At 43.6% G+C, this 27,638-nt stretch overlaps 1 protein-coding gene across 5 annotated transcripts in view; it reads left to right on the top strand.

Annotated features, from left to right (window-relative positions):
• MIPEP (mitochondrial intermediate peptidase) overlaps window positions 1-27,638 on the top strand; it is a 164,773-nt gene that overhangs the window by 60,193 nt on the left and 76,942 nt on the right. For all 5 annotated transcript variants that reach the window (XR_005782262.1, XM_040448037.1, XM_040448038.1 and 2 more), the window contains exons 13-14: window positions 1,435-1,639; window positions 4,432-4,541. Coding sequence is in view for 4 of the 5 variants with exons in the window: in XM_040448037.1 (XP_040303971.1) it covers window positions 1,435-1,639; window positions 4,432-4,541 (315 nt within the window). In the remaining variant the exon portion in view is untranslated. The remainder of the gene's footprint in view (window positions 1-1,434; window positions 1,640-4,431; window positions 4,542-27,638) is intronic.

The following is a 27,638-nucleotide window of genomic DNA, read 5'->3' as shown; positions in this document are numbered from 1 at the left end:
ACACACACACACACACAGAATCCGAGGCAGGCTCCAGGCTCTGAGCCATCAGCACAGAGCCCGACGAGGGGCTCAGACTCACAAACTGTGAGATCATGACCTGAGCCAAAGTCGGATGCTTAACTGACTGAGCGACCCAGGCACCCCTGAACCCAGACATCCTGACTAGAGCCTTAGCTCTTTTCTACTTTTCATACTTGACAAGGGTCTTAGTTTAGAATTATAGAAGATATGCCCACATGGAAACCTTATCAGCCACCAGTTCACGCCTTGTAAAGAAAACGTGAGGTTCATTTCCTTTCGCCGCGTTCCAGGTTTGCCGGTTAATTAGCCTCAGCAGTTTCGGGTAATTTGATGGGAAATGTCAAGAGTTGAGGTTTTGGGGCGCCTGGGTGGCGCAGTCGGTTAGCGTCCGACTTCAGCCAGGTCACGATCTCGCGGTCCGGGAGTTCGAGCCCCGCGTCGGGCTCTGGGCTGATGGCTCAGAGCCTGGAGCCTGTTTCCGATTCTGTGTCTCCCTCTCCCTCTGCCCCTCCCCCGTTCATGCTCTGTCTCTCTCTGTCCCAAAAATAAATAAAAAACGTTGAAAAAAAAATTAAAAAAAAAAAAAAAAGAGTTGAGGTTTTAAGTTATAACAGAGATCGTGGTGCCCTATATTTGAATAGCGGTTCACACTTTCTAGTGCATTTGAATAGCTATGCGCATATGAAATGGGGGGGGGGCTGCTCTGGGGTTTGACAGGGGGGGGAAGAAGCTCACGGAGGCAAATCTGATGTAGGTGTCAAAGGTGGGGCCAGAGTCCAGGTGACACAGATTCAGATCCCAGCAGTCCTGGCTGTGTGTCCTTGGGCACGTGACTTTGCTTTCCTTTTCCTCCTCTGAAAAATGAGATGCCTGCCTCATGGGGTTATTGTGAAGAATAAGTGATACAGTGCCTGTGACTCTCAGCCCGTTGGAGGAAGTTACTCCAAATTCCTTGCTTTGTGACGGTTTAGAGTTCATCACTTCTGAGTGACACAGACAACAGGTGTGAGAAGTGTCTCCTAGTTCACCGCCTGACGCGCGTGGAAGGAGCTCAGTAAACATTAATGGCACCACCCACCCCAAGTAGTAGCTCAATGTCCGTCCCTTCCCACCTGCCCGTGGACAGTTGAGGGTGTGGATCTAAACTCTCTGATGACTGTGTTTCCAACATCTGGTATAGCGTCGCCTTGATAGATCTGTTTGGAGCGAATGAATGAAGTAATCAACACAAGCTCAAGGTATTACTGGTGTTTTAGAAAACTTAAAATTTTAGCAAAATAAGAAGCATTCGGAAAAGTGTCTGTAACTAAAGAGAACAGAGTTAAGATTGGAACTCACACACCTTGGCCTGATTTTATATTCAGATTACCTAATACTTTCTCGTCTAATTATGTTTTCTGTCTCATTAAGGACTGCCATTTTACAATCCGTGGAGGCAGATTAAAGGAAGACGGAGACTACCAGCTCCCAGTCGTAGTTCTTATGCTGAATCTTCCCCATCCCTCAAGGAATTTACCAACTTTATTAACTCCTGGAATGATGGAAAATCTTTTCCATGAAATGGGACATGCCATGCATTCTATGCTGGGACGTACTCGTTACCAACACGTCACTGGTGAGCCACGAAGGGGGGACTTCTGTTCAACAACGATCCTTTAAAAAAGCATGTTGTGGGGTGCCTGGGTGGCTCAGTTGGTTGGGCGTCCGACTTCAGCTCAGGTCACGATCTCGCGGGCCGTGAGTTCGAGCCCCACGTCGGGCTCTGGGCTGATGGCTCAGAGCCTGGAGCCTGCTTCCGATTCTGTGTCTCCCTCTCTCTCTGCCCCTCCCCCATTCATGCTCTGTCTCTCTCTGTCTCAAAAATAAATAGAACGTTAAAAAAAAATTTTTTTTTTTTTTTAATAAAAAAAGCATGTTGTTTATTTAGATTGGGGGGAAAAAGGCTCCTCATTCACAAAATCCGGTCGTTTAATGTTGTCCGCTGGTCATTTACTGCAGGTCACCTCACCTGGCCCTTCCAGCTGTTACACAACCTGATCATCGTACATTTTTCTCCTCCCTTGCTAACAGTTCTGACCGAGGATTATGCCAGTGTCTTCTGAGTTTGCACCTTTTTCATTTTATCATGTTCTATGTGGAATTGAAGTTTTTGGACACTCTTTTTTTTTTGAGAGAGAGTATGGGTGGTCGGGGAGAGGGCAGAAGGAGGGAGTGAGAGAGACTCTTAAGCAGGCTCACGCTCAGCACAGAGCCTGACTTGGGGCTCGATCCCACAACCCTGGGATCATGACCTGAGCTGAAATCAAGAGTTGGACCCTCAACTGACGGAGCCATCCAGGCGCCCCTGGAATTTAAGTTTTTGGCTGTGTGAATAAATACATGTGTCTTCAGTACCGAGCACAGAGTTAGTGAGTAAGTGGAAGAATGTTGCCTCTTTGTCTCCAAAATCAGTTAGAAAACACATTATAGCCTGTTTAAAAAGTATGATAAGGTACTTTTCATTTTTCCTATGCTTTCCCCCTATATAAAATGACAGCCTTTCATGCTGGTAACGTGGCCATATTTGATGATATGCTGTGTAGACTTTCCTCTCTGTTGTCTCATCTCTAAGAAGCTCACTATCCTATATGGTCAGCTATAGGTCACCTACTAAATTGCTGTCATTCAGTGTTTATTTTTTTTTTTTTTTTTTTTTTAAATTTTTTTTTTCAACGTTTATTTATTTTTGGGACAGAGAGAGAGAGACAGAGCATGAATGGGGGAGGGGCAGAGAGAGAGAGGGAGACACAGAATCGGAAACAGGCTCCAGGCTCCGAGCCATCAGCCCAGAGCCCGACGCGGGGCTCGAACTCCCGGACCGTGAGATCGTGACCTGGCTGAAGTCGGACGCTTAACCGACTGCGCCACCCAGGTGCCCCTGTCATTCAGTGTTTATTAACTAACTTTGTAAATACAGTATTTGGGGGAAGGAGAGGATATTTGAAAAAACTGTAGTTGAGCTGGACGGCATCATAAAATGTCACCACAAAGTTCTTACGGGATTTGTTGCTTTAAGTAATTTTAAGTTTAAAACATTGCTTTTCTCACTGAGGATTGACTTTGTTACAAGGAGCAAACAGTGGTTTAAAAAAATACTTCTAAAACAAATGAAGCATATAGATAAAGAAAAAGTGGTATATATATATACATATGTGTACAATGAAGTATTACTGAGACATAAAGAAGGAGAATTCGCCATTTGCAACGACATGGTTGGAACTAGAGAGTGTTGTGCTAAGTGAAATAAGTCAGACACAGAAAGACAGATACCAGATGATTTCACTTATATGTGGAATCTAAAAAACAAATAGACTTTTCTTTTTCAATTTGTTTACCTTTATTTGTTTTTGAGAAACAGAGACAAAGCGTGAACAGGGGAGGGGCAGAGAGAGAGGGGGACACAGAATGGGAAACAGGCTCCAGGCTCCGGGCTGTCAGCACAGATCCCGATGCGGGGCTCGAACCCACGAATCGTGAGATCATGACCTGAGCCGAAGTCGGACGCTCAGCCGACTGAGCCACGCAGGCGCCCCAAAACAAATAGACTTTTCAACATAGAGAACAAACTGGTGGTTGCCTGAGGGGAAGGCGTGGGGGGATGGGCGAACTAGGAGAAACGATTAGAGGTATTAGCTTCCAGTTAGAAAATAAATAAATCATTGGGGCGCCTGGGTGGCTCAGTCGGTTGAGCATCCGACTTCAGCTCAGGTCGTGATCTCGCAGTCTGTGAGTTCGAGCCCCGCATCGGGCTCTGTGCTGATGGCTCAGAGCCTGGAGACTGTTTCAGATTCTGTGTCTCCCTCTCTCTCTGCCCCTCCCCCGCTCATACTCTGTCTCGCTCTGTCTCTCTCTCTCTCTCTCTCTCTCTGTCAAAAATAAACATGAAAAAAAATTTTAGAAAATAAATAAATCATGGAGATGAAAATTACAGCATAGGGAATAGAACCAGCCAACAAACAAATAAGTGAAGGATAAAAGCATTTGGTGGTGGAATTCAGGAAATTAAATACAAATGGTACATTAATTGTAAGAATGTTTTAATTTTTGTCTCCTGTATCACCAAGCAGAGCTGAAGACAGATTTGTTTGTAGAGGGTGTGAGCCATGGCTTTACAAGGTGTTTTATCCAGCTGTGCAAATATTTTGTTTTACTTTTGATATATAGGAAAATATATGGGATTATAATAAACTTTTCTGCAAATATGTACAATAATTTTATAGAAGTAAAATATTGATTTAATGAATTAAATCTTATCATACCTTCATCAGAAGTACACATAAAAGTTTTAAAAGAGCACATAAAAAGAAAGATAAATATGTTGATTTGATTCATGCCAACCTTTTTTTTTTCTCTTCCCCCCCATTTTAGGGACCAGGTGCCCCACTGACTTCGCTGAAGTTCCTTCTATTCTGATGGAGTACTTTGCAAATGACCACCGAGTGGTTAGCCAGTTTGCCAGACATTATCAGACGGGGCAGGTAGGGGAGCACAGTGCTACGTCGTGTCCTTGGGGGGGTGGGGTGCGGGGAGGGGGGAGGTGGCTTTCCTGACCTGCATCGCGTGGACTTCTCAGGACTGTCACCCTCTCAGTACCAGAGTCCTTCCACTTTATTTTTAGTCCTCGTTTTATTTTTTTATTTTTGCCAGCCACTAGGACCACAGTGTTGACAAGCTCTCTCTTATCAGCTAAGTGAGAGCCTATCTTGCCTTCACAACCATCCCTTGAGGAAAGTGCCTGGTCCCTGTTTTCCGGAGGAGGAAACAAGATTACTGTACAACAGGCCTTCCAACCTGTCTCGCTTCAGAAAAGCCGTCACTCTTCCTTTCGTCTTTCATTTATGCCTCTGTTTGTTCCTTTGTTTTGTCAAAACCGAACCGCGTTGCCCATTTTTCCCATCGTGCCCTGCACTGTAGGTCTGAAAAGGTTTCGATTTCAATAGTTGGATTCGAAGCATGAGTTTAAAGATTAAGAAAATCGGTGAAGTAGGAGGACAATGAGAGATCTCTGTAATGAGTTAGCCGTAAGCGTAACTGTCGATGTTGTGCAGTGAACTGTCCACACGTACTTTGCGAAATATCTTCTTTTCCTTCTCTGAGAACTTTGATTATAAATACCACGTCAGTCACTGATTTCTTTCTCCCTGAGACTGTGCCTCCCTGAGTGCAGGTGTCAAATTACAGTCATCTTTGTATCCTTGGCACTTAGAATCTTGCCTAGCACCTGAGAAGCACTAGAAGGAATGAACGGAATGAGAAAAGGCTCCAAACTCACCTTTATTTGTGACTCTTTTTCTAACGTGATTTGGTCATTTCTGGTTTTTGGACTTGATTTCATCTCACCGTTATTGTCAGCTGCAGAATAACGGAGGAGTTTCTGGATAACCAGTCTGACTGGGCCTTCATCATAATCTGTCTCGGTTATTAAGATGACAGAATTGAGATATTGGCGATCAATTAGCTGTCTTTCCATTAACCTTCAGAGAAGTTAGACCCAGCCAGTAACGTGGAAACGCGTAAGCCACGGAAGGAGAGCATGGGTCTGCGGGTCCACATTTCCACATTTTGGGGTTTGGGAATGACCGGGAAGACCTGACTAAATCCCTCCTTCGGAACTTGTGCCCTGCCCATCTTGTAGGGAGGTAGGGCACAAGGCATATTGGGGCAGAGCCACACGCCCAGCGGGGGCCCATGAGGGAGAGCCCCCGGACCTTGGCTGGGGACGCTGGGAGCGGCTTCGTGCAGGGAGTCCCGGAGGAGCCAGGTTTGAAAAAATACATAAAAGGGGCAGTTTGCCCGTCAGCTTTCGGCAGCCCTTTTCCATCTCATTTAATATATTTGTCGAGAACGCTAAGGACGCTCACAGGTCCTTCAGTCAGAAGTAGTTATTGAGTTTTTATCAAGTACCGGGAACTGTCCTCAGCATCTGAGAAACAGCCGGGAGTGAGTGAGGCAACATTCTAGCCCTCAAGGCCTTCAAATCCCAGGGGAACTAAGGCAAAACTAAAGACGAGGTTATTCCAGCCAGAAGGAAAAGCCTGTAGAGTCTCGGAAAAGTCTGAGACCGTGGCAAGGTGCTGGCAGTGGTAAGTATGGGAGGAGGAGGAAGGGGAGCGAGAAAGAGAGTCTGGAAAGCTTTTGTTTCTAGAATTCGCTCCCAGTTTCTGCAGTCCTCTGGCCGACACACACTTTTTGATCCCAGCTCATCTGCTAGACCACCGTTTGTGACTTGAGTAGTTTTAACTGGCGGTGTTTTTGTTTTTGTTTTTGTTTTTTAATTTTTTAACGTTTATTTATTTTTGAGACAGAGAGAGACAGAGCATGAACGGGGGAGGGGCAGAGAGAGAGGGAGACACAGAATCCGAAACAGGCCCCGGGCTCTGAGCTGTCAGCATAGAGCCCGACGCGGGGCTCGAACTCAGAGACCGTGAGATCATGACCCGAGCTAAAGTCGGACGCTCAACCGACTGAGCCACCCAGGCGCCCCTAACTGGCGGTGTTTACACTGGGCTTTGCTGCCACACTTCCTCTCAGGAGTTGAGTCTAGTCCTCCTGGCTCTCAGGCAGCTCTGCCCCAACCCATTTCCTCATTGGCCTTTGGCAGACAGCTTCTCTGGGTTCCATCTTCGGACTTGTGTCCTTGCTCAGCCCCGAAAATATGTAGTCAAGTGATAGTGAGAGCCAGGACGAAGGTCCTGGCCCTAGGGGGCTCGGAGAAGCAGACTCCAGAAGCTATTGGAGACTTAACTGGAAGGATTTGAAGCCGGTTGGATATCAGGGGTGAGAGAGGGAAATCAAAGACGGAGGCTCCATGAACAGAGAATTCTGGAAGAGGTCCAAATATGAGGAAGGAAGACAGCTCTTTTTTGGCTGCGTCCATGGGGCCGTGAGTGACACAACTCTGAAATACAGAATCAAATAGACCCTGCGGGGTGAGGGGTAATTGGCATAGAGCTGGCACCTAACGTATAGGGAGGTTAGGCATGACCCGTGAGGGAAAAGCGGGAGGTATCTGATGAAGCAGCATCACCAGGAAAGGAGCTGAGCTTAGATTGCTCAGGGGATCTGAACCCTGAGGTAAGGGTTAGCGCAAGAGAGCGCCAGGATCCTCTCAGAGCAATACTTAAAGCAAAAAGCTAAATCTCAGGCTAAAATTTACCACAATTATGAAGTTGGTTTTTAAACTATTACCTGTTTACAGGACAATCGGAAGAGCAAAGAAGGGCCAAAAAGAAGAGCAAAGAGCCACTGCTTGGAGGATAGTGTAATGTCCCCAAACAGGACAGTTCTTATTTTAATATGGCGTTCTTCTGTAAGAGCCATTTTGAACAAGAGAGTTGCAAGAAAACAATATTGAGTCCAAAACTACACTTCGAAACAGGAAAGAAGCAGTAAGTTGCTTTGAATTAATTCAAGTTTCAGACACAAGCAGACATGTGCATTGAGCTAAGGGGACTTGCAGACGCGGTCTCGAAAGAATTTAAAATAATTTTGCAAGTCGTATAGAGAACAGAAGGAGTGCCAGAAGGCAAGAAACGGGAGAATGCTTTGACTTTCACAAAGGGCTTGCCTCTTCTTGCCACTAATTAAGATACCAAGTGGCTAGATGATTTCATTTTAAGGGCACTTCTAGCCTTAAGGACAAGGAGTTAATTCCCTAAAGCCCAAGGCTTTGTAAATAAATGGCATGAAAGCCCATAAGAAGAATGACAGGGTTGCATCTTTATGCTCCATTTCTTATTCTGCTACATGTTCGGAAAGGATTGTTTTTTCTTGGAACACCGTGGGGTGTATCCGAGAGAACTCGCAGAGTAAGGATAATATATCAGTGACTTATTAACACCTCCGAGAATTTTATCTGAACCAGAGCATGGCGTGGCCAATGAATTCCTTGCGGTTGAGGAATGAGAAGCATGTGTATTAGATTTGCAGGGGCCATACGGCTGTCAGAGGTAAGCAGGGCCAGAGGTGATCATTTGAGATTCAGAACTGCCTTGACAAGCTACAACATCAAAGCTGACGTGGAATTTCTTGTCGATAGGTCTTCGAGTTGATAGCACACGTAGAGAAGGAGTACAGACTTGGTGGCAGGTCGTGGGAAAAACTCCCGGGTTTTTAGCCGTGGTAAACTGAACGTGAATCAGCTGTCTGATGGAGTTTCCCCACAGGCCTCGTTCTGGCTCAGGCGGCGTTTCAGACCCGTGCCGTCCAAGGAATTGAAGGGTACTGTCGCTCTCCTCGGTGCTTATTGGTTCCCGCCTTGAGCCTGCCCCCTTTCCAGTTGTTCCCAGTAGGTGGAAAATTATCCGCAGGTGGCCCCACGCTTCTGCAGGCATGATCCTCGTTCTCCGTTAAACATTGTAAGGTGCGCTTTATTTTTCGTTGTAGTAAGAACAGCATAAAAGTTACCATCTTGGGGCGCCCGGGTGGCTCAGTTGGTGAAGCGTCCAACTCCTGATTTTGGCTTAGGTCATGATTCCAGCATCGTGGAATCGAGTCTCATGTTGGGCTCCGTGCTGGGCAGGGAGCCTGTTTGAGATTCTCTCCCTCTCGTTCTCTCTCTTCCCTCTGCCCTTGGTTGCGTGTGCATGCACACGCTCGCTCTCTCTAATTAAAAAAAAAAAAAAAGTTACCATCTTAACCGTGCTTAAGTGTGCCAGTCAATGGTATGAAGTACATTCTTATTGTTTGCTGCCATCCCTACCATCCGTCTCTAGAACACTCTTCCTCTTGCAAAACCGAAACTCTGTCCCCAGTAAACAGCTCCCTGCTTCTTCTCCCACCCGGGCCCCTGGCCCCCTTTCTGCTTTCTGTCTCGATGAATTTGACTACTCCAAGTACCTCATATTAGTGGAATCCTGCAGTATTCGCCCTGTTGTAAGTTAGCACAATGTTTTTAAGGCGCATCATGTAGCCAATGTCAGAGTCGCCTTCTGTTTAAAGGCTGAATAATATTCCATTGTATGTGTATACCACATTTCGTCTGTCCCTTCGTCCGCTGATGGATATTTGGGTTGCTTCCACCTTTCGACTGTTGTGAATAATGCTGCTCTGGGTCTACAAATTCCTGCCTGAGTCTCTGTTTTCAGTTCCTTCGCATATATACACAGAAGTGGGATTGCTGGATTGTATAGAAATTCCATTTTCAATTTCATGAGGAACCGCCATTCAGTTCTCCACAGTGGCTGCATCATCTTGCCTTCCTACCTTGCGGACTGTTGAGCATAAAGTTCCACTTTTCTCCGCATCCTTGCCAACACTTGTTCTTTTCTGATTTTTTGATAGTAGCCATCCTCCTGGGTGTGAGGTGGTGTCTCACTGTGGTTTTGATTTTCATTTGCCTAATGATTAATGATGTTGAACATTTTTTAAAAATTGAAATCCAAGTTAGTTAACATACAGTGTAATAATGATTTCAGGAATAGAATTTAGTGAGTCATCACTTACCTGTAACACCCAGTGCTCACCCCAACAAGTGCCCTGCTAAATGCCCATCACCCTGTTAGCCCATCTGCCCACCCAACACCCCTCCAGGAACCCTCGGTGTCTTCTCTGTATTTAAGAGGCTTTTATGGTTTGTCCCCCACCCTGTTTTTATATCATTTTTGTTTCCCTTCCCTTATGTTCATCTGTTTTCTGAATGATATACTCAAGTATATGAGTGAAATCATATACTTGTCTTTCTCTGACTTATTTTGCTTAGCATAATACACTCTAATTCCATCCATATTTTTGCAGATGGCAAGATTTCATTCTTTTTGATTGGCGGGTAATATTCCATTATATGTACATATGTATGTATGTATCTATCTGTCTATAAACACCACATCTTCTTTATCCATTCATCAGTCAATGGACATTTGGGCTCTTTCCATACTTTGGCTATTGTTGAAAGCACTGCTGTAAACATTGGGGTGCATGTGCCCCTTTGAATCATCACTCCTGTATCCTTTGGATGAATACCTAGTAGAGCAATTGCTGGGTCATAGGTTAGTTCTATTTTTAATTTTTTGAGGAACCTCCATATTGATGTTGAACATTTTTTAATGTGCTTTTTGACCATTTGTATATCTTCAAAGAAATATCAGTTCAAGTCCTTTGTTCATATTTTAATTGGCTTGTCTGTTTTTTTCGTTGTGGTGGTATAGGAGTTCTTTATGTATTCTTAATATTAATCCCTTGTCAGACATATGATTTGCAAGTATTTTCTCCCATTGTGTGGTTTGCCTTTTCAGTCTATTGATTATGACCTTTGATACACAGTTTTTAATTTTGATATAGTCCAGTTAATCTATTTTTTCTTTTGTTGGCAGTGCTTTTGGTGTCAGATCTAAGAAATCATTGCCAAATTTGATGTTATGAAGCTTTTTCCCTATGTTTTTTTCTAAGAGTTTTATAGTTTTAAGTCTTATGCTTATTTATTTTTTTAAACAATTTTTTTTTAATGTTTATTCATTTCTGAGAGACAGAGAGAGACAGAGCATGAGTGGGGAAGGGGCAGAGAGAGGGTGACACAGAATCTGAAACAGGCTCCAGGCTGTGAGCTGTCAGCACAGAGCCCAAGGCGGGGCTCGAACTCACGGACTATGAGATCATGACCCGAGCTGAAGTCGGACGCTCAACCAACCGAGCCACCCAGGCGCCCCTAAGTCTTAGGTTTAGATCATTGATTCATTTGGGGTTAATTTTAGTAGATGATGCAGCGGGTTTTTTTTTCTTATTTTAATAATTCTGAAACAGATCTCTTGCTATCTGTTTAATGATGTAACTGTGCCCCCTTCCTAGCTATTATAAACTCACAGGTATATATTTTTTTTCTTTTTTAACAATTAGCGTACTCTTAGATTCAAGGAAATAAGATAGTCTTAGCCCCTACACCAAAGTTGAAAATGTTAAGCACTTCCATAGTGTCGTCTAAAAGCCTGACCCTTGACCCTCGTCCCTATATATCCCTATGAGGAGGTTAGGCTGTCCCTGACTCTCAGATTATTTAGAGTATGCAGAGTTTTTCTCATTTTTTTAATTATGCAGGCAGGGATGAAGACCAAATATATATTTTATATCACAACATCACACCACCCTATTTCCCTTCAGCAGTATCTGCCTCTTTCTCCTTTTGTCCCATTTCCAACCAATAATCTCTGACCCCTTCTTCCTCTCCCACACACACTTGCCTTGCTCCCACTTTTCCCACAATATCCTGTCTGCCTGTTGCGTGGAGCAGGTGGCAGACCCCAGTGTATTTCAGCGTACTGGAGTATTTTGTTCGGCGTGGGACGCTATGTTCTGCAGGTGACATTGATAAGCAAGAAAGCATTCTGAGGAGTGGCCTGCAACATTTGTATAAAATTGGAAACCGCCTCACGTTAGACATGGTGTAAGACTAGAAAAAACAAACTGCAGTCTGTTGTAGAATATCTGAAGGATGCCATGTAAAGGTAGGAAGTGTATTCGTTCGACATCACTCCGGCAAAAAAAAAAAAAAAACGATGTTACTGGTAACAGTGGATGGGGATTATGCTGCAGCTGATTTCAGTTCAGTAGATTCTTCTCATGACTGATCAGAAAGGCAGTGCCTCTGAAAGTAATAAACCTTTCATTTAATATTTAATGTTGCAGAATAACATTTCTAGAAGGCACAGCTGTGAACCCACCATCCAACTTAAGAAGCAAAACATTACCATAGGCTCCTCTCGGAGTCCTGAATTCTCACTAATTTTTGCTTAGAAATAGTTTTTGCCACCCAAGTTATTTGTTCGTAAGCCATGTGCTATTTCGTTTTGTTTTTGAGCCGTACAGAAGTGGTATTCTACTGTTTATAATCTGTGACCAGCTTTTGCCAGCTGTGTGCCTGAACTCGTCAGGTGTGCACATAGCTGCAGTGTCTTCGCTTTCGGTCCGTGGTGACGTCCTGTAATTCACGAAGCTCTTCTCCTGTCAGTGGACACACGGCTCCTTCCGGGTTCGTGCTAGTCCACACAATTCTGCGTTTTATATTCGTGTGCAGGACCGGAATTGCTGGGTTTGGGAGGGGATGCGTGTTTTTAAGTTTTCGCGACAATGCCAGATTGCTTTTCAAAATATTTCTGCTTATTCTCCCTCCTCTCAGCGACGGTTCCCATCACACCACATCCTCATCAACATTTGATATTGTCAGAGTCTGAATTTTGCCAGTTTTGTAGTTAAGCAATGGAATGCTGTTGTGGCCTTGATTGGCAGCAACGTTCCCTGGCTACTTTTTAAAGTTGAACATCTTTTTTGTGTGTGTGTGTTTTTAATGCTTAGTTTTGGTAGAGACAGAGCATGAGTCGGGGAGGGGCAGAGAGGATCCAAAGCAGACTCCAGGCTCTGAGCTGCCGGCACAGAGCCCGACATGGGGCTCGAACCCATGAACCGTGAGATCATGACCTGAGCCAAAGTCGGACGCTTAACCAACTGAGCCACCCAAGCACCCAGTATGTTGTTTTTTTTTTTTTAATTTTTATTTATTTTTGAGAGGGGGGCAGAGAGGGGCAGAGAGAGGGAATCACAGAATCCGAAGCAGGCTCCAGGCTCTGAGCCGTCAGCACAGAGCCTGAAACAGGGCTCAAACACAGAAACAGAGATCATGACCTAGGCCGAAGTCAGGTGCTTAGCCAACTGAGCTACCCAGGTGCTCCACACCCCGTATGTTTTTATTGCTCGCTTTTGTTTTCTGTCATGTGTCTGTCTGTCTTACGAGCGTTTTTCTTTATGGCGGTTTACTTTTTTCTTACTGATTTCTCCCCTTTCTTGATATGTTAGAATAACCCTGTGTTAGGCATATGCCTTCCCTCAGTTTATGGCTTGTCTGTTCACTTTCTTTATGGTATTAAAGGAAGGATTTAATTCCTTCATTTTAATGTTGTTGAATTTAGCAATCTTTTCTGTATACTTAGTGCTTTTTATTTTTTAATTAAAAATTTTTTTTTGAGTTTATTTATTTTCGAGAGAGAGAGAGAGAGAGAGGCAGAAAGAAAGGGAGACAGAGAATCACAGGTAGGTTCTGCACTGTCAGTGCCAAGCCCGATGCAGGGACTCAAACCCACGAACCAAGAGATCGTGACCTGAGCCAAAATCAATAGTTGGATGCTCAACTGACTGAGCCACTCAGGTGCCCCAGTTCGTGCTTTTTAGATCTTATTTGAGAAACGTTTGTTTCCTTAAAAGCCATACAATATTGTTTTCTTCTGAAAACAGAAGAAATGTTTCATGTTTTTTCTTTATTTTTAGGTCTCTATAATCAAGTTGGAAATTCTCCTTGGTTTAGTATAAGGTAGAGCTTAACATCCTTTCTTCCCTGGAGTAACCATCATCCCAGCACCATTTATTCTTTATCCAGGGACCCGTCATAAAGCACATACCCGTTATATGCAATAATCTGTTTATGGGATTTTTCTTTTATTCCATTGTTTACATCGTCTGCCCTGATAACCAGTACCCATGCTGTCTTTATTGTAGTAAACTTTATTAAGGCTTTCTTTATTCTTAAAAGATTCTTGTCCGGTTTTCGGCTTTTGTGTTCTTTCATATAGATTTCGAATTAACTTGCCTATTTTTTAAAAAAAAAACTGTGAGAAGAATTTGGTTGACATTATATTAAATCTGAAGATCAATTTGGGGAGAACTGATATCTCTCCATATTGACATTCAGATGCATGAATGTGATATATTCTTCCATTTGTTAAGTCTTTGTTAAATGTTTATTTATTTTTGAGAGAGAGAGAGAGCGAGAGCCTGTGCAAGCGGCGGGGTGGGGGTGGGGCAGAGAGGGAGGGACAGAGGATCTGAAGCAGACTATATGCTGACAGCAGGGAGCCCGACGTGGGCCTCGAACTCCCAAACCACGAGATCATGACCTGAGGCAAAGTGGGCCGCTCAACGACTGAGCCACTCAGACGCCCTTTTTAATAAAGTTTAAATTTTTCCCTAAGGCTCAACTTTTGTTATGCTTAGTCTTAGATGCCCGACCTTTTTGATACTATTATAAATAGTATATTTTTAAAAATTATATTGTCTAATTGTTGCTGGTACTTAAAGGTGTTATTTATCCTTCTTTTATATATAGATCATATTTCCAGACACTTTGGCAAACTTTCTTTTTAATTCAGATAACTTACGTGTAGACTTTGTTACTTTTTCAACCAGTTAATTCTGCAAAAATGGTAATTTTACTTTCCCTTTTCAACTCCTACATCTTTTTATTTCTCTTTCTTGCCCTGTTTGACTTACTAGAACCTCCAGTACAATGTTGAATAGAAGCTGTGATATGGGCATCGTTTGCCTTTGTCCTGATTTCTAAAGGAAATGTTTTCAGTGTTTTAGCATAAAGGAAGATGTTTGTTGTAGATTTGGTGGAGATAGCAGGAAAAGGAGATTCCTTCCTATTTCTAGTTACTTTTTAAAAATTATCAATAAGTATTGCATGTTATCAGATGTGTGTGTGTGTGTGTGTGCACACGTGTGCACGTTCCATCTTTTCAGGTAATCGGGCTGTACTTTTTCTTTGAGCCGTTCATAGTGAATGTTAAGCCATTTTTGTATGGCAGGATTAGATAGGCTTTGTCTTACTGTTTTTAACACAGTGCTGGCTTCAGTTTGCTAATGTTTTTTAATTTTTTTTTTTTTTAACATTTATTCCTTTTTTGAGAGATAGAGCGAGACAGTGTGAGTGAGAGAGGAACAGAGGAAGAGGGAGACACAGAATCCAAAGCAGGCTCCAGGCTCTGAGCTGTCAGCACAGAGCCCGACATGGGGCTCGAACTCACCAACTGTGAGATCATGACCTGAGCTGAAGTCGGATGCCCAACCGACTGAACCACCCAGGTGCCCCGCTGATGTTTTTAATACAGAGGATTTTTGCATCTGTACTTATGAGAGACTGACTTGTGATTTCGCTTTGTCCCCTTGCTCTTTGCTGTGTGTTGGTAATAAGAATATACCATTTCATGAAATGAGTTTCCAAATGCTCCTTTTTTTTTTTTCCTGTTCCTTAGAAGTGCTTTTATAAAATTGTAATAATCTGTTTCTTGAAACTTTGTCAGAATTCATCTATAAAGCCACTCGGGGTCTGTTATTTTCTCTGTGGGAAGATATTTTAAATGACTGATTCCTTAATAGTCCTAAGAGTCTTTGGGCCTTCTTTTCTTCTTAAGTAAGCTTTGCTAAGTTGTAATTTTCTGGAAATTCACCCATTTAATCCAAGTTTTCAAGTTTATTGGGATAAAGTTATTTATGGCATTCTTTCATCTTTCAAACCCTGCTCAATGTGTAGTTAAGTTATATCCTTTTCATTACTCATATTGTTCTCTTGTTTTTTTCTCTATTAATTTTGGCAGAAGTTGGTCTTTTTACTGTTTTCAAAGAACTAATGAACACTCTGTTTATACTTTTTGTTTGTTTTAACATTAATTAGTTTCTGTTTTATTATTCTCTCCTTCCTCCTTTGTTTATATCTCTCAATCAAGGTACACACTGACCTAATTAAATTTCAATACATCTAACATACCTGTTTAAATTTTGATGCCATCATTTTATTTTATTTTAAGTTTATTTATTTATTTTGAGAGAGAGTGCGTGCAACATACACAAGCTGGGGGAAGGGGCAAAAGAGAGGAGAGATAGATCCGACGCAGGCTCTGGCTGTCAGCTTCAGAGCCCCATCTGAGCTCAGTCCCATGAACCTGTGAGATCATGACGTGAGTCGAAATCAAGAATCGGACACTTAACCAGCTGAGCCACCCAGGCTCCCAGTGCTATAATTATAAATTGTGCGGATACGGTGTTCTAGCTGCATGCCATGCTTTCAACACAAAATATTTCTAGTGTTGCTGATTTCCATTGTAATTTCCTCTTCGAGCACCAAGTTGTTCGAAGTAAAGTTTAAAATTTTTAAACCTTTGCAGAGGAGTTACGATTTTTTTGTTTTGTTTTGTTGTTGTTTACCAATATGTAACTAGTTAGTCTAACCAGTTTTGATTGTTTGCGGTTGTTGGTAGTTTACATCTTAGTGGATCATCGGTTTTTTGGAAATGTTTTGTGTGTGCTTGAGCACGTTGTATATTTTCTAATTATTGGATCTGGGCTTTCATATCAGTCTGTTAAGTCAGTCTTTTAATTGTGTTGTTTAGATTTTTTATATGTAACTAGTTCTTTTGAACTAACAAAAATTGAGAGGTGGAAATCTTCCAGGATGATGTGTAGATCACCTTTTCACCTTACTTTTACCTATTTTTTAAAGTTAGGACTTGATTTATTTAGGGCAGTTTAGGTTTCCAGCAACCTTGAGGGGACAGTACAGAGGTTTCCCATATACCCCGTGCCCCACACAGGTATACAGCTTCCCCCGTCATCAGCATCACCCAACAGAGTGGTACGTTTGTTACAATTGATGGGCCTACACGGACACATGGTAATCACCCCAAGTCCACAGTTTACGGTACGGTTCACTCTTGGTTGTGTACATCCTGTGAGTTTGGACAAGTGTATAATAACAGGTATGTGTCATTATGGCCTCATACCCAGTATTTTCACTGCCTTGGAAATTTTTCTGTTTCTTTTTACTCTATGTACTTTGAGCATATATTTACAAATTTTTCTTAATGTTTGTTTATTTTTGAGAGAGAGAGAGCGAGAGTGGGGGAGGGACAGAGAAACAGGGAGACACAGAATCCAAAGCAGGCTCCAGGCTACGAGCTGTCAGCACAGAGCCCGATGCAGGGCTCGAACTCACGAGCCCTGAGATGATGACCTGAGCCGAAGTCGGACGCTTGACCGACTGAGCCACCCAGGCGCCCTTAGAGCATATTTTATTAGATCATAAACATACAGAATTGTTATATTTTTCTGAGGAGCTCCTTCTTTCTTCCTCATGTGTTGTCTTCTTAATTTTCATAATGCTTCATCTTAAAGTCTATTCTGATCATTTTTCAACCCAGCTATGTCACTAAGCATTAAATATAGTCATATGAGGGGCACCTGGCTGGCTTAGTAGTCAGTGGAGCATGCGGCCCTCAATCTTGGGGTTGTGTGTTTGAGCCCCGCCTTGGGTGCTGGGTGTAGAGATTACTTAAAAGTAAAAAATGTATAGTCTTTTGATTTTTGAGAGAAGCCACAATTTTTATACAGTTTTGCCCATTAACCACTAAAACGCTTGTTGCTTGAGTCATCTTTGTCACAAAATATTTATCAGACAGTAAGTAATGGGAATGAGCATTTACTATTAAGTTCTATCATATTTAATCCTATCTAGCAATGTATGAAGTAGCCACGTGGCTGTCCACACTTTATGGAAACTGACTTAGGTTAAGTCACTTGCCAAAGGTCACACAATAGTAACATCGGGGTTGGTCTCTTAGTTTCCATTTGTGATCTATTAGTAGGTCTGTTAGGTTCACATCAGAACTTCCTCAAAGTTCTGTCAGAGTTGCTAAAATCTGTATTACAATGTGGGTGTTTTCTTTCCCCAGTTTTGCTGTGGTAGAAAATGGTTTCTACTTCTTACACAATCTGTCTCAGAAAATAACAGACCCGTTTCCATTGTAGGTGTTATTTTTAGAACGTACAAATCCAGTGCTTTCGTTTTGGAACCGTTCTGTGCTGCGTCACCGTAAGATTACTCTGTTCCCTTACTTTGTGAAAGTCAGCCCAAAGCCAAAATTGCTTAAGATCTATTTCCAAGGAGACAGATAGGCTCGTCATAAATCTTCTTCTGTCTTTCTCTTTCGGGAGATACGAACAAGGATTGAAGGTAAAAATTATAGTGCAACTGGAACTAGATTAGTTTTGGCAGGTTTCAGTTGTTTTGAAACTTTTCTTATTTTCAGCGTTAATGCCTTTCAGTTATGTCTAGACAGGAACACGGAACTGGGAGGCAGAGGCGGGTCTGACCCTGCCTGTCCCCCACACCCCCCCGTGCCCCCCACACAGAGTTGACCTCTGGTCAGTTGCTGAACTTGTCTGAGACTTCTGCTCTTTTATATAAAATAAAAACTAAAAATTTAGAAGTTAAAAACTATGCCTCCATACTTACCTCAAGAACTCTATTCTGTCAAATTTAGTAATGTAGGCAGACCAATATTATCGGAATTGTTTAAAGAAAAAAATGGAATTGAGACCTCTGTCACACATTAAAATGTCACAATACTTCTGCTTTTTTCTCTGAACCCATCAGCGAGTCTGTGATAACATGTAAGTATTTCTAAAGGTTCTTTCTTCTCATTACATCTCAATTTGTCAGAAAACAACACTAAAACTCATGTAAGTTGATAACAGTGTTACTTCCTGTGGATTTAGATCTGAGATTTTGTCTCTTTGGGACGAGGCAGCTTTTTCGTTACATTGATTATATGCCATCTGGATTACGGGTCAATAGCAAAACAGACTAGTCGCTGCGTGCCGAATCTAGTTGTTTTCCCACCACAGACACGCGCAGAGATTTAGCGCTTGGTATGGGCTCAAGCTGGAGAACTCAAGCCGCTTTGACGCTTGGCTTTCTGCCTCCGAAGGCTTTTCTTGCTCTGGATGACCATGTCTCAACAAGTTTATGTCATTAGATCTAGCATGTTCCCAAAGGATATCAATGGCCGGAGTTCTTTGCTTCGGGAAGAGTTGAATTATTACCATAACAAGGATTTGTACCAGAGGATGTCTGAACTTTTAATATTTATGCAGCTTTTACCATAATAAATTTTCTAAGTGGTCATAAATAAAACAAGATATTTTATCATGGTGATGTGGCCCTGGAAGAATTTGATGCCAAAACTTTTAGCAAGATGTTATTTAAATTGGACTGGCGAGATTGTGAAGTGATAGAAAATGTCTGGCAAATTGATGAGGTTACATGCTTACAAGTTGAGTTCATGGAGAAGCATCCAGAGAATTCAAGTAATGCCAAGTTCCCTAAGACATTTGCATTTTTTGATGATAGTCTGAAACCTTCCAAAAATGTTGTACTTTTTTTTTTTCAAAGTTTATTTATTTTTCAGGAAGAGGGAGAGCACACATGAGCCAGTTGGGGAGGGGCTGAGAGAGAGAGAGAGAGAGAGAGAGAGAGGGAGAGGGAGAGGGAGGGAGAGAGGGAACCCTAAGCACTGACCGTGCGGAGCCCGATGCGGGCCTCAAACCCACAAACCGTGGGATCATGACCTGAGCCAAAATCAAGGGTCGGAGGCTGAACCGACTGAGCCACCCAGGTGCCCCTGTGCTTTCTTAATATAACAGAAAAGCTGTTGTTATTTTAACAGTTTTGTTCCGCGTATGGTCAGCCGTCAGTGCGGCTCGTGTCTATCCCGAGAACACAGTAAGCACCTTCCTTCCTCTGGGGAGGCGGTGTAGGTAAGGCTCACTGCACAATTGATGGTGTTTGAAGCTCTCAAGGAACTCAGTTGTTACCAGGACAATGATGTAACCTGTTGTCCGAGCCAAGCCACTGCTGGGAGGGAAGAGGGGCGCCCTTCGTAATCACACCCAAACAGACAGCCTAACCTGGGACGGTCAGGGCCACGCACTGCGTGCGTGGTCACTGTCGCGATGACCGCGCTCAGCAAGACAGATGCATTTGGTGCCGTGACTTGAATTTCATCCAGTTAGTTAATCCTGTGCTCAGGTGGACCGAATAACTCCTACCGCGTTGTCTTCTTACTAATTGCGATGGCAAATGCAAGGTGCCCGACCTCAGAGGTGTCCTCTTTCTCTTGGTGCTACCTCCCTGTAGACAGTTCCGCTTGTAAAACCAGAAGGATTGAATTCTACCCACCTTTGTCACGCGGCTAATTGTGATGATGTTTTTTGAAGTCAGAACATCTCAGACTTTAACATGCATAAAATCACCTGCAGATCCGGTTGAAATGTAGATTCTGATTCAGTGGGTGTGGAACGCCCAAGAATTTGTATTTCCGAGAAGCTCCCGATTCATGCTGAGACTGCTGGTCTTTACTTGCTTTGGGCTTCATGTAGCTGGGTAATTATTGTTCTTATTATTCATATTTTAATTATAAGCAGGAGACCAGACTTTACCTTCTTGACGGAAGGAAGGATCAATTTTATGGTCTTCTCTTCCTGGCCATAGTTCTGTTCTGGCATTAACAAAAAATTAAAAAGAACAGATGCATGTGGGACCAGGCTCTAGGCTAGCCGTGTGCTTTGGGTGCACTGAGAAGGATGGGCCCTCTGGTCCCTAGGGTGCTTTCAAGGGAACTTTCACACCGTGGTGGCTGTGCCTCAGAGTCTGGTTGGGGCTCCAGAAATTTCAATTTAAACCACCGGATGCATCAACGGATAAAGGATGAGTGAATGAACTAATGTCGAGAAATAGGAACTCTATACATAGCTGAACCCTCGGGTGGGACAGTGTAGCCTCCCAGACTCTGAGACTTGGGCCACAGTTTTGTACTTTACAGGGGGCTTGGCATTGGTCATGAGACCGACTGCTTTGTCTTTGTTGTAGTCCTGCCAAGTCAGATCTTATTTCTTTAGAAATAACACAAGGATTCTTATTTTTAAATAAAGATCAAAGATAGTTGTGGAAAAACTCATAATGAATTATTCAGATGCATTAGGTCACCATAGCTAATTATTGGCATCTTAGGCTCCCATTCGTAGAAACAACATTTCTACCGTTTTCCTCTTTACCAGCGGGGATAAATACCCACAGTGTCTTTGTGTATTTTAGAGCGAGGGTGAATCTTTGAAATAGAAATACCACCACACTAATAGTATAGGAGGCATAATTAGAATAATAATTAGAGTAATTGCTTCTTGGACACTTTTTAAAAAATTTTTAACGTTTATTTATTATTTTAAGAGGGAGAGAGTAGCGGGGAGGAGCAGAGAGAGGGAGACACAGCATCTGAAGCAGGCTCCAGGCTCCGAGCTGTCAGCACAGAACCTGACATGGGGCTCAAACCCATGGACCGCAGACCAGGAGATCAGGACCTGAGCTGAAGTCAGATGCTTAACTGACTGAGCCGCCCAGGCGCCCCCTCTTGGACACTTTTATCAACGACCGTCTTCTCAATTCATTCCTCCCTTGTTCTGTCTGTACCTCTTCTGTGGTTCTTGGGGCGTTTCCCCTTGCATTGTTGGTGTCCGCATACATCCCTTTTCCTGTTCCTGGTAGCGGGAGCCGGAAGGGTCCCCAGCTGCTTAGTAGGGTCCCTCGCGCACAGCGGGATGCTCGGCGAAGATGAGCCCAGTGGGTCGGTCTCCCTCCCAAACCTGACTTGCCTTCACGGCTTTGCCGCTTCCCTGGGCAGAGCTCTGCTCTGTACACGCGGAAATCAGCCAGCGTCAAGCCAGGGCTGCTTCAGACCTGGCAACCCTCGATACGAGACAAAACCCCTGCAGGTGTGTCTGTAAAAGAAACCCAGGCTAGGGCTTAAATGATCTGACATATAACATTCATCCGGTAAATGTCATTTTGAAATCAGTCTGCATTGGTGTTTTGTAACCTTGTTCAAAACAGTCTGCCCTTGTCGAGATATCGATGGCTTTAGAACACCATGTCTGAACAGCTCTACGCTAAGATCGCTCGAAAGGCTGCAGACGGCTAAGCTTTGTTAAGGGTACGACTAGATGTACTGTTGTGTTTAATGAAAATGGCTCTGTGAAAACAGTACCGAGAGCAGGACATACCTGAAAAGGAGCAAAGTAGAAATTTGCCTCTTTTTGCTGTAGGAAAAGAATTTTGCAGGGGAGCAGCGTGGGGTTCGGGCCCGGGATTGTTTGGCATTTCCAGTGTGGACTCTTGTGCGAGGCTGGCCCGTCTTCCGTCTGCGGCTTGGCGGAGAACGGCAGGTGGTTAGCAGCCAAGAAGGCAGAGGGGCTTCAGGATGTGCTAATGCAGGGAGGACACTGGAGAAAAGTGTCCCTCAGGAACTCGGCCCGTTTGTTTCCTGGCACATCAGTGTGTTCGCGCTCGTGAGCTCCATCAGCTTGCATGAGTTCAAAACCACCGCTCGGACCAAGGCACTCAACCGGTGGGGCCGAGGAAGCAGCCGGGGGCTGCTGGAGACCAGTGTCCAGAAAACCTGGGGGGCCTGCTGGCCTCTGGAGAGGAGAGTGCCAAGACGGGATTTAAAGAACTGAAAAGAAGCTTTCCGAAGAAAGTGTGTATAAAGTTAGGATCGGCAGGAAATGTAAAGATTAATGAGCGTGATAACAGCTGCATTTGTGCATTTTTAAAGAAGCTTTATTTGTAATGACTTTTCTTTTACATACGGTTTACGTTTAATTTCCGTAGCAAACTGTTTCCCAACTGGTGTCCGGTGTATTAAATCTCTTGCTTCTGTAAAGATGTATTAGGGAGTGGAAACATGTTCTGTGCTCAAATAACTTGGGGAAATGAATGTAGAAATTAATTAAGATTTCTGTCCTCAGAAGCGAGGACTGCTCATAACTTTTAATATGCTGATTTGAATTGGGAATCTGCAGGAAAGAAATGTATTTGGGGGGAATCTCCTGGACCAATCTGACCTGCTTTTATCACTGTGTCTTTCGCCACAAAGCAGGGCCTCCCCTCAGTGAACACGGGCCTGGGACTCGGCCAGTGCCCAGCGAAGGTCGAGGAACTTCACACGCAGTTGGATTCCCTAGATACGAAATGACGACTGTAGGAAGAGTCTCTCACTTGTTTGGTTATTTAACTCATCTTTTTAAAAATTTTTTAATGTTTATTTATTTTTGAGAGAGGGAGAGACAGAGTGCAAGCTGGGGAGGGGCAGAGAGAGAAAGGGAGACGCAGAATCCGAAGCGGGCTCCAGGCCCCGAGCTGTCAGCCCAGAGCCCGACGCGGGGCTCGAACTCACGGACCGTGAGATCGTGGCCTGAGCCGAAGTCGGACGCTCAACCGACTGAGCCTCCCAGGCGCCCCTGTTTGACTCATTTTTAAGGACACATCTATAATTCCCTTCAGGAAGAGATGTGCATGGTGCTGTCTGTGGGACACTTTGAATGAAAAGCTTTATTTGTCTGTTTTTTTCGTCTGTTCTCTCTTCAGTGGAAAGTTCACTGTGTACCTCAGGCAAAATATACGCCACACGGAGATTCATCGTTTTTCTATCTAAAACTGTGGGATCGCAGGCCTAATCTCCATGCTGACCTCATTTTATCTTCCTGTCTTTCCTTCCCCATCTTAACTTCATCATCTGTTAATTACATGCTAATTAATATTCACTGAAATTTTTATTATCACTGCTCATCCTTTTTTGGGAGGAACTTGTTGGAGTGTTACTAAAATTTTGCAAAGGGTTAGTTTTACCGCCAAGCGGCATTATACCTGAATTACGGTGTTGAATGAGGAGAGATACCTAAGTGAACTGAAAATAAATTTAAATCCTGTGGCTTAAAGAATAAAATGACAGAGATTTAAAGCACCATCTCCTTTAGGTTGACCAAAAGGGTCAAACTGCGTGGATTCCCATGCTGTTTACGGATGCGGTCTTTATACACTTTAAGTTCCTTTGTGAGTTTGCTTACCTTATATTTAAATAACAGCAGTAGTCAACAGATAGTCAATGAGGGTTAGATACTGCATGTGATTCACATTCATAGACTTCCAAAGGAAATGAAATGGTAAAATACACAAATACATGATCTCAGTATATACTAAAAGCACCAATATGTATAATGATCACTCAATATATATTAAAAGCATCCATTCACTCAATAAATTCTTAGTATAAGGTGCCATTCTAGGTACCATCCCCTCATTGGTAATTTAAAAATAATACTAAAAAAAAAAAATACTAACAGGGGGCACCTGGGTGGCTCACTGGGTTGGGCGTCCGGCTTCGGCTCAGGTGATAATCTCACGGTTCATGGGTTCGAGTTCCGCGTTGGGCTCTGTGCTGACAGCTCAGAGCCTGGAGCCTGCTTCGGATTCTGTTTCCCCCCCCCCTCTGCCCCTCCCCTGCTCATGCTCTCTCTCTGTCTCAAAAATAAATTAAAAAAACATTAAAAAAATGTAAAAATAATACTACCAGGGTCTCCTAGAATATAAATTCCTTGAGAACTGAGATTTTTATCAATCTTATTCACTGATATATCAGCTTTGCCTGTCACATGATGGGCAATGAATAAATACTTGTTGAGTGAACTGTCTTTCGGCTAAAACCTACTAACTGATACTCGTAGATGCCTGCATTGCAAGTTTCTTCATAATAATCTTTAACGGTGTCTGTGCCTGACTTAGTGGAGAGTAGTTCACCCTTTACAAAGCTCTGCTGCCTTTCTTTTTCCTTTGGGAGCTAAAGGCCTAAGTGGTATTAGTGATGAAAGTCTGAACGGTTGGGCATGTCGAAGGTACACAGGGCACCGCTTCCAAGCTAACCACAGGCAAAAGATAAAACCCTAACTTTTCTTGAGCTCTTAACGAGAGTTGAGGTCACAGGCCCGTGAGGTGGCCTGAATCCCGGAGATGCAGACTGGCTCACCTGTGGCGAAGCATGGCGGAAGGCCAGGCTGCCTTGCAGAGGGGTAAAGGAAAAACCAGAGAACATCTTCACAGGTTGTTGGGGGCCAAGTGTGGGCTGGCCTGTCAGTCCGGAAGACCTGAGGGCCCCGATATAGAGGGAGTTCGCACCCCCCTGTAGGCTCTTTTCCATCGGCCGTCACCAGGTGTGCTGAGAACCTGTGGGTGCGGGGTGGGAGACCACCTGGGGCCACCCTCAGTGTTGCAGGCCTACAGGAGGTGACTGGCGGCTGTGCAGAAACAGCACAGAACCCTGCCTCCTTGGGCAAAGATCAAGAAAGCAACAGAATCAGACTCAGGGACTTGAGAATAACTAAGAACTAGCACAGCTTTAAAGGAACTGTCAGAAGACAGGGATTTCCATCAGTCTGTTGAAGGAAAAGGCGGGCAACCCGTGTGAATAGGCGAAACAGGAGGTGGTGAGTGTGCGACCCGCCCAGATGGAAATGCAGGAAGTAAAGCCATGAGGTCATGTGAGAAGAATTCCTTTGAGGGGCTCATCCGTACACTTGACACAGCCGAGGGAAGAATGCGAGCTCCGTGAACTTAACGGGAGGTCAGTAGAAATTACCCAAGCTGAAATACAAGGGGGAGGAAGGAGTAGGGACAGGGACGGAACAGAGCATCCAAGAACTTCGGGGCAAATGCAGCTCCACAAAGGAGAAGAGAGAGCTAATAAGGCAGAAGAACTGTTTGGAGGGATAACGGCTGAGGATTTGCCCAAAATAATGAAAACCGAGCCAGAGATCCAGGACGCTTTGAGAACCCCAAGCGGGACGGGTAACAAAGAGAACACACTTAGAGACTCCATAGTCAAAAATAAAGAGAGAACTCTGAAGGCAGCCACAGGAAAAAATAAAGGCAGCAACAGATAGAAATTACGGCAGACTCCTCACCAGAAACTATGGAAGTTTGAACTATCAAGATCCGTAGCATGAGATACATCTGGTTAAAATGTCATCAGACAAGGGAATATTTTCTGTTTAGTAGCAGTGTTTTCTAAGTGAGAGCTGAACCCTACAGATGAAGAACTCCGTGTCTGATAACCAGTTCTACCTAAAGTGATTTTCCGAATGAGCGTTGATGACCACGTTTTGCGGCAGACCTTGAAATCCGGAAGATAGGCTGATGACATGTTGGTGGACTTCAGGGTCCTAAAAACCTTAAAATAATCACCACGGTGGAGAAAGTATCCTCTTCTCAAGCTGGGCAATCTGAGGAGGCACGTGTGTTTCATCACACGTGTTTGGACTAGTTCACAAATGAAGAGAAATATAGATAGGAAACTATGAGAGTACATTTCCTTATGAAGAACTTGATCACTGGGTGCCACAGGAAGAGGACTGTTCAGCCAAAATTCCTGTCTCCGAAGAGTTTACGACTCTAAAACAGACCGTGTTTACAGGATACGTAGACAAAACAGTAACACGTAAATAAAATTTGTCGAAATCCATGATTGTATTACCCAGGGCTAGTGTAATAGGGAATAATACTACCTACCACTTATTCAGCATCTAGTCGAACATAGTATGGTTTTAAGTTACATTATGTTGTTCAGTCCTCGTCTAATTCCGCCAAAAGATAATGTTAACATCTTGCCAGTGAGGAAAGCGTGTCTTAGAGAAGTTCAGTACATCGTCCAACATTCTGCCGCTGTGCTGGTAAATGGTGCAGTTAGGATTCACACTTGGTTTCATCTGGCTCCGAAACCTGTTCTCTTTCCTTTACGCTCCAGTGAATCATAATAATGGGAGTTCAGAGGCAGGTGTTGGTTTAAGGCAGACCATGCTCTCAGCTCTCCTCTAACGAGTCTAAGAAGAAGGTTCCTGGAAGGAATGGTATTTCTGGATATGGGATGATGTGGAGTAGCCATTTTAGCAGGCAGAACTTAAGGATGCTGGAAATACCACTCTGGAAAACAGTATGGGGGTTCTTCAAAAAATTAAAAATGGAACTGCCCTACGACCCAGCAATTGCACTACTGGGAGTTTATCCAAAGGTCATAAAAATGCTGATTCGAAGGGACACATGCACCCCAGTGTTTACAGCATCACTATCAACAATAGCCAAATTATGGAAAGAGCCCAAATGTCCGTCAACTGACGAATGGATTAAGAAGATGTGGTGTATATATACAGTGGAATACTACTTGGCAGTGAAAAAGAATGAAATCTTCCCGTTTGCAACAATGTGGATGGAACTAGAGGGTATTATGCTTAGCAGAATAAATCAGTCAGAGAAAGACAGACATCGCATGATGTCGCTTATATGTGGAATTTGAGAAACTCAACAGATAAACGAAGGGGAAGGGAAGGAAAAAAGAGGGACGCAAATCATAAGAGACTCTTCAATACAGAGAACAAACTGAGGGTTGCTGGATGGGGGAAGGGTGAGGGGATAGGCTAAATGGGTGATGGGCACTGGGTGTCATGGGTAAGAGATGAATCACTGGGCTCTACTCCTGAAGCTAAGACTGCACTGTGTAACTAACTTGAATGTTAAAAAAAAAAAAAAAAAGATGCCGGAAATTGCCTGAAAGACCCAAGACAGCCGTCCCATTGTGCCATTTCTTACATCATTCTTTAATAAAAAAAAATTTTTATTTCTTAATGTTTATTTGTTTATTTTTTAGAGAGCACAAGCAGGGAGGGGCAGAGAGAGAGAGAACGAGACACAGAATCCAAAGCGGGCTCCAGGCTCTGAGCTGTGAGTGCACAGCCTGATGTGGGGCTTGAACCCACAGACCATGAGATCATGACTGGAGCCGAAATTGGGTGCTTAGCCACCTGAGCCACCCAGGTGTCTCATGACATCATTGCTTACCCGAATTAGTCGATCTGAACTTTATTCTTGATTTATAGCATTCTTCGTATGCTAATAGGATTCCTTTCAATCTCGAATGCAGATGGCAGCATCCAGATCCCAAGGAGAACTGGGAATAACATGTCATCGTTGGGATCGGAGGCTTAGTGGTCCATGAACGTACTTCCTACCTTGGAAATTATGAAGATTGAAGTAGAATCTGCTAAAAAATGCAAGGGATGAGGGGCGCCCAGGTGGCTCAGTCGGTTGAGTGTCTGTCTGACCCTTG

This window comes from Herpailurus yagouaroundi, unplaced genomic scaffold (genome assembly GCF_014898765.1).
Source record: "Herpailurus yagouaroundi ecotype Mexico unplaced genomic scaffold, PumYag 197, whole genome shotgun sequence".
NCBI classification, from domain to species: Eukaryota; Metazoa; Chordata; class Mammalia; order Carnivora; family Felidae; genus Herpailurus; species Herpailurus yagouaroundi.
Note: the sequence above shows the minus strand (reverse complement) of the source record. Positions and strands in the feature narration are given on the sequence as shown.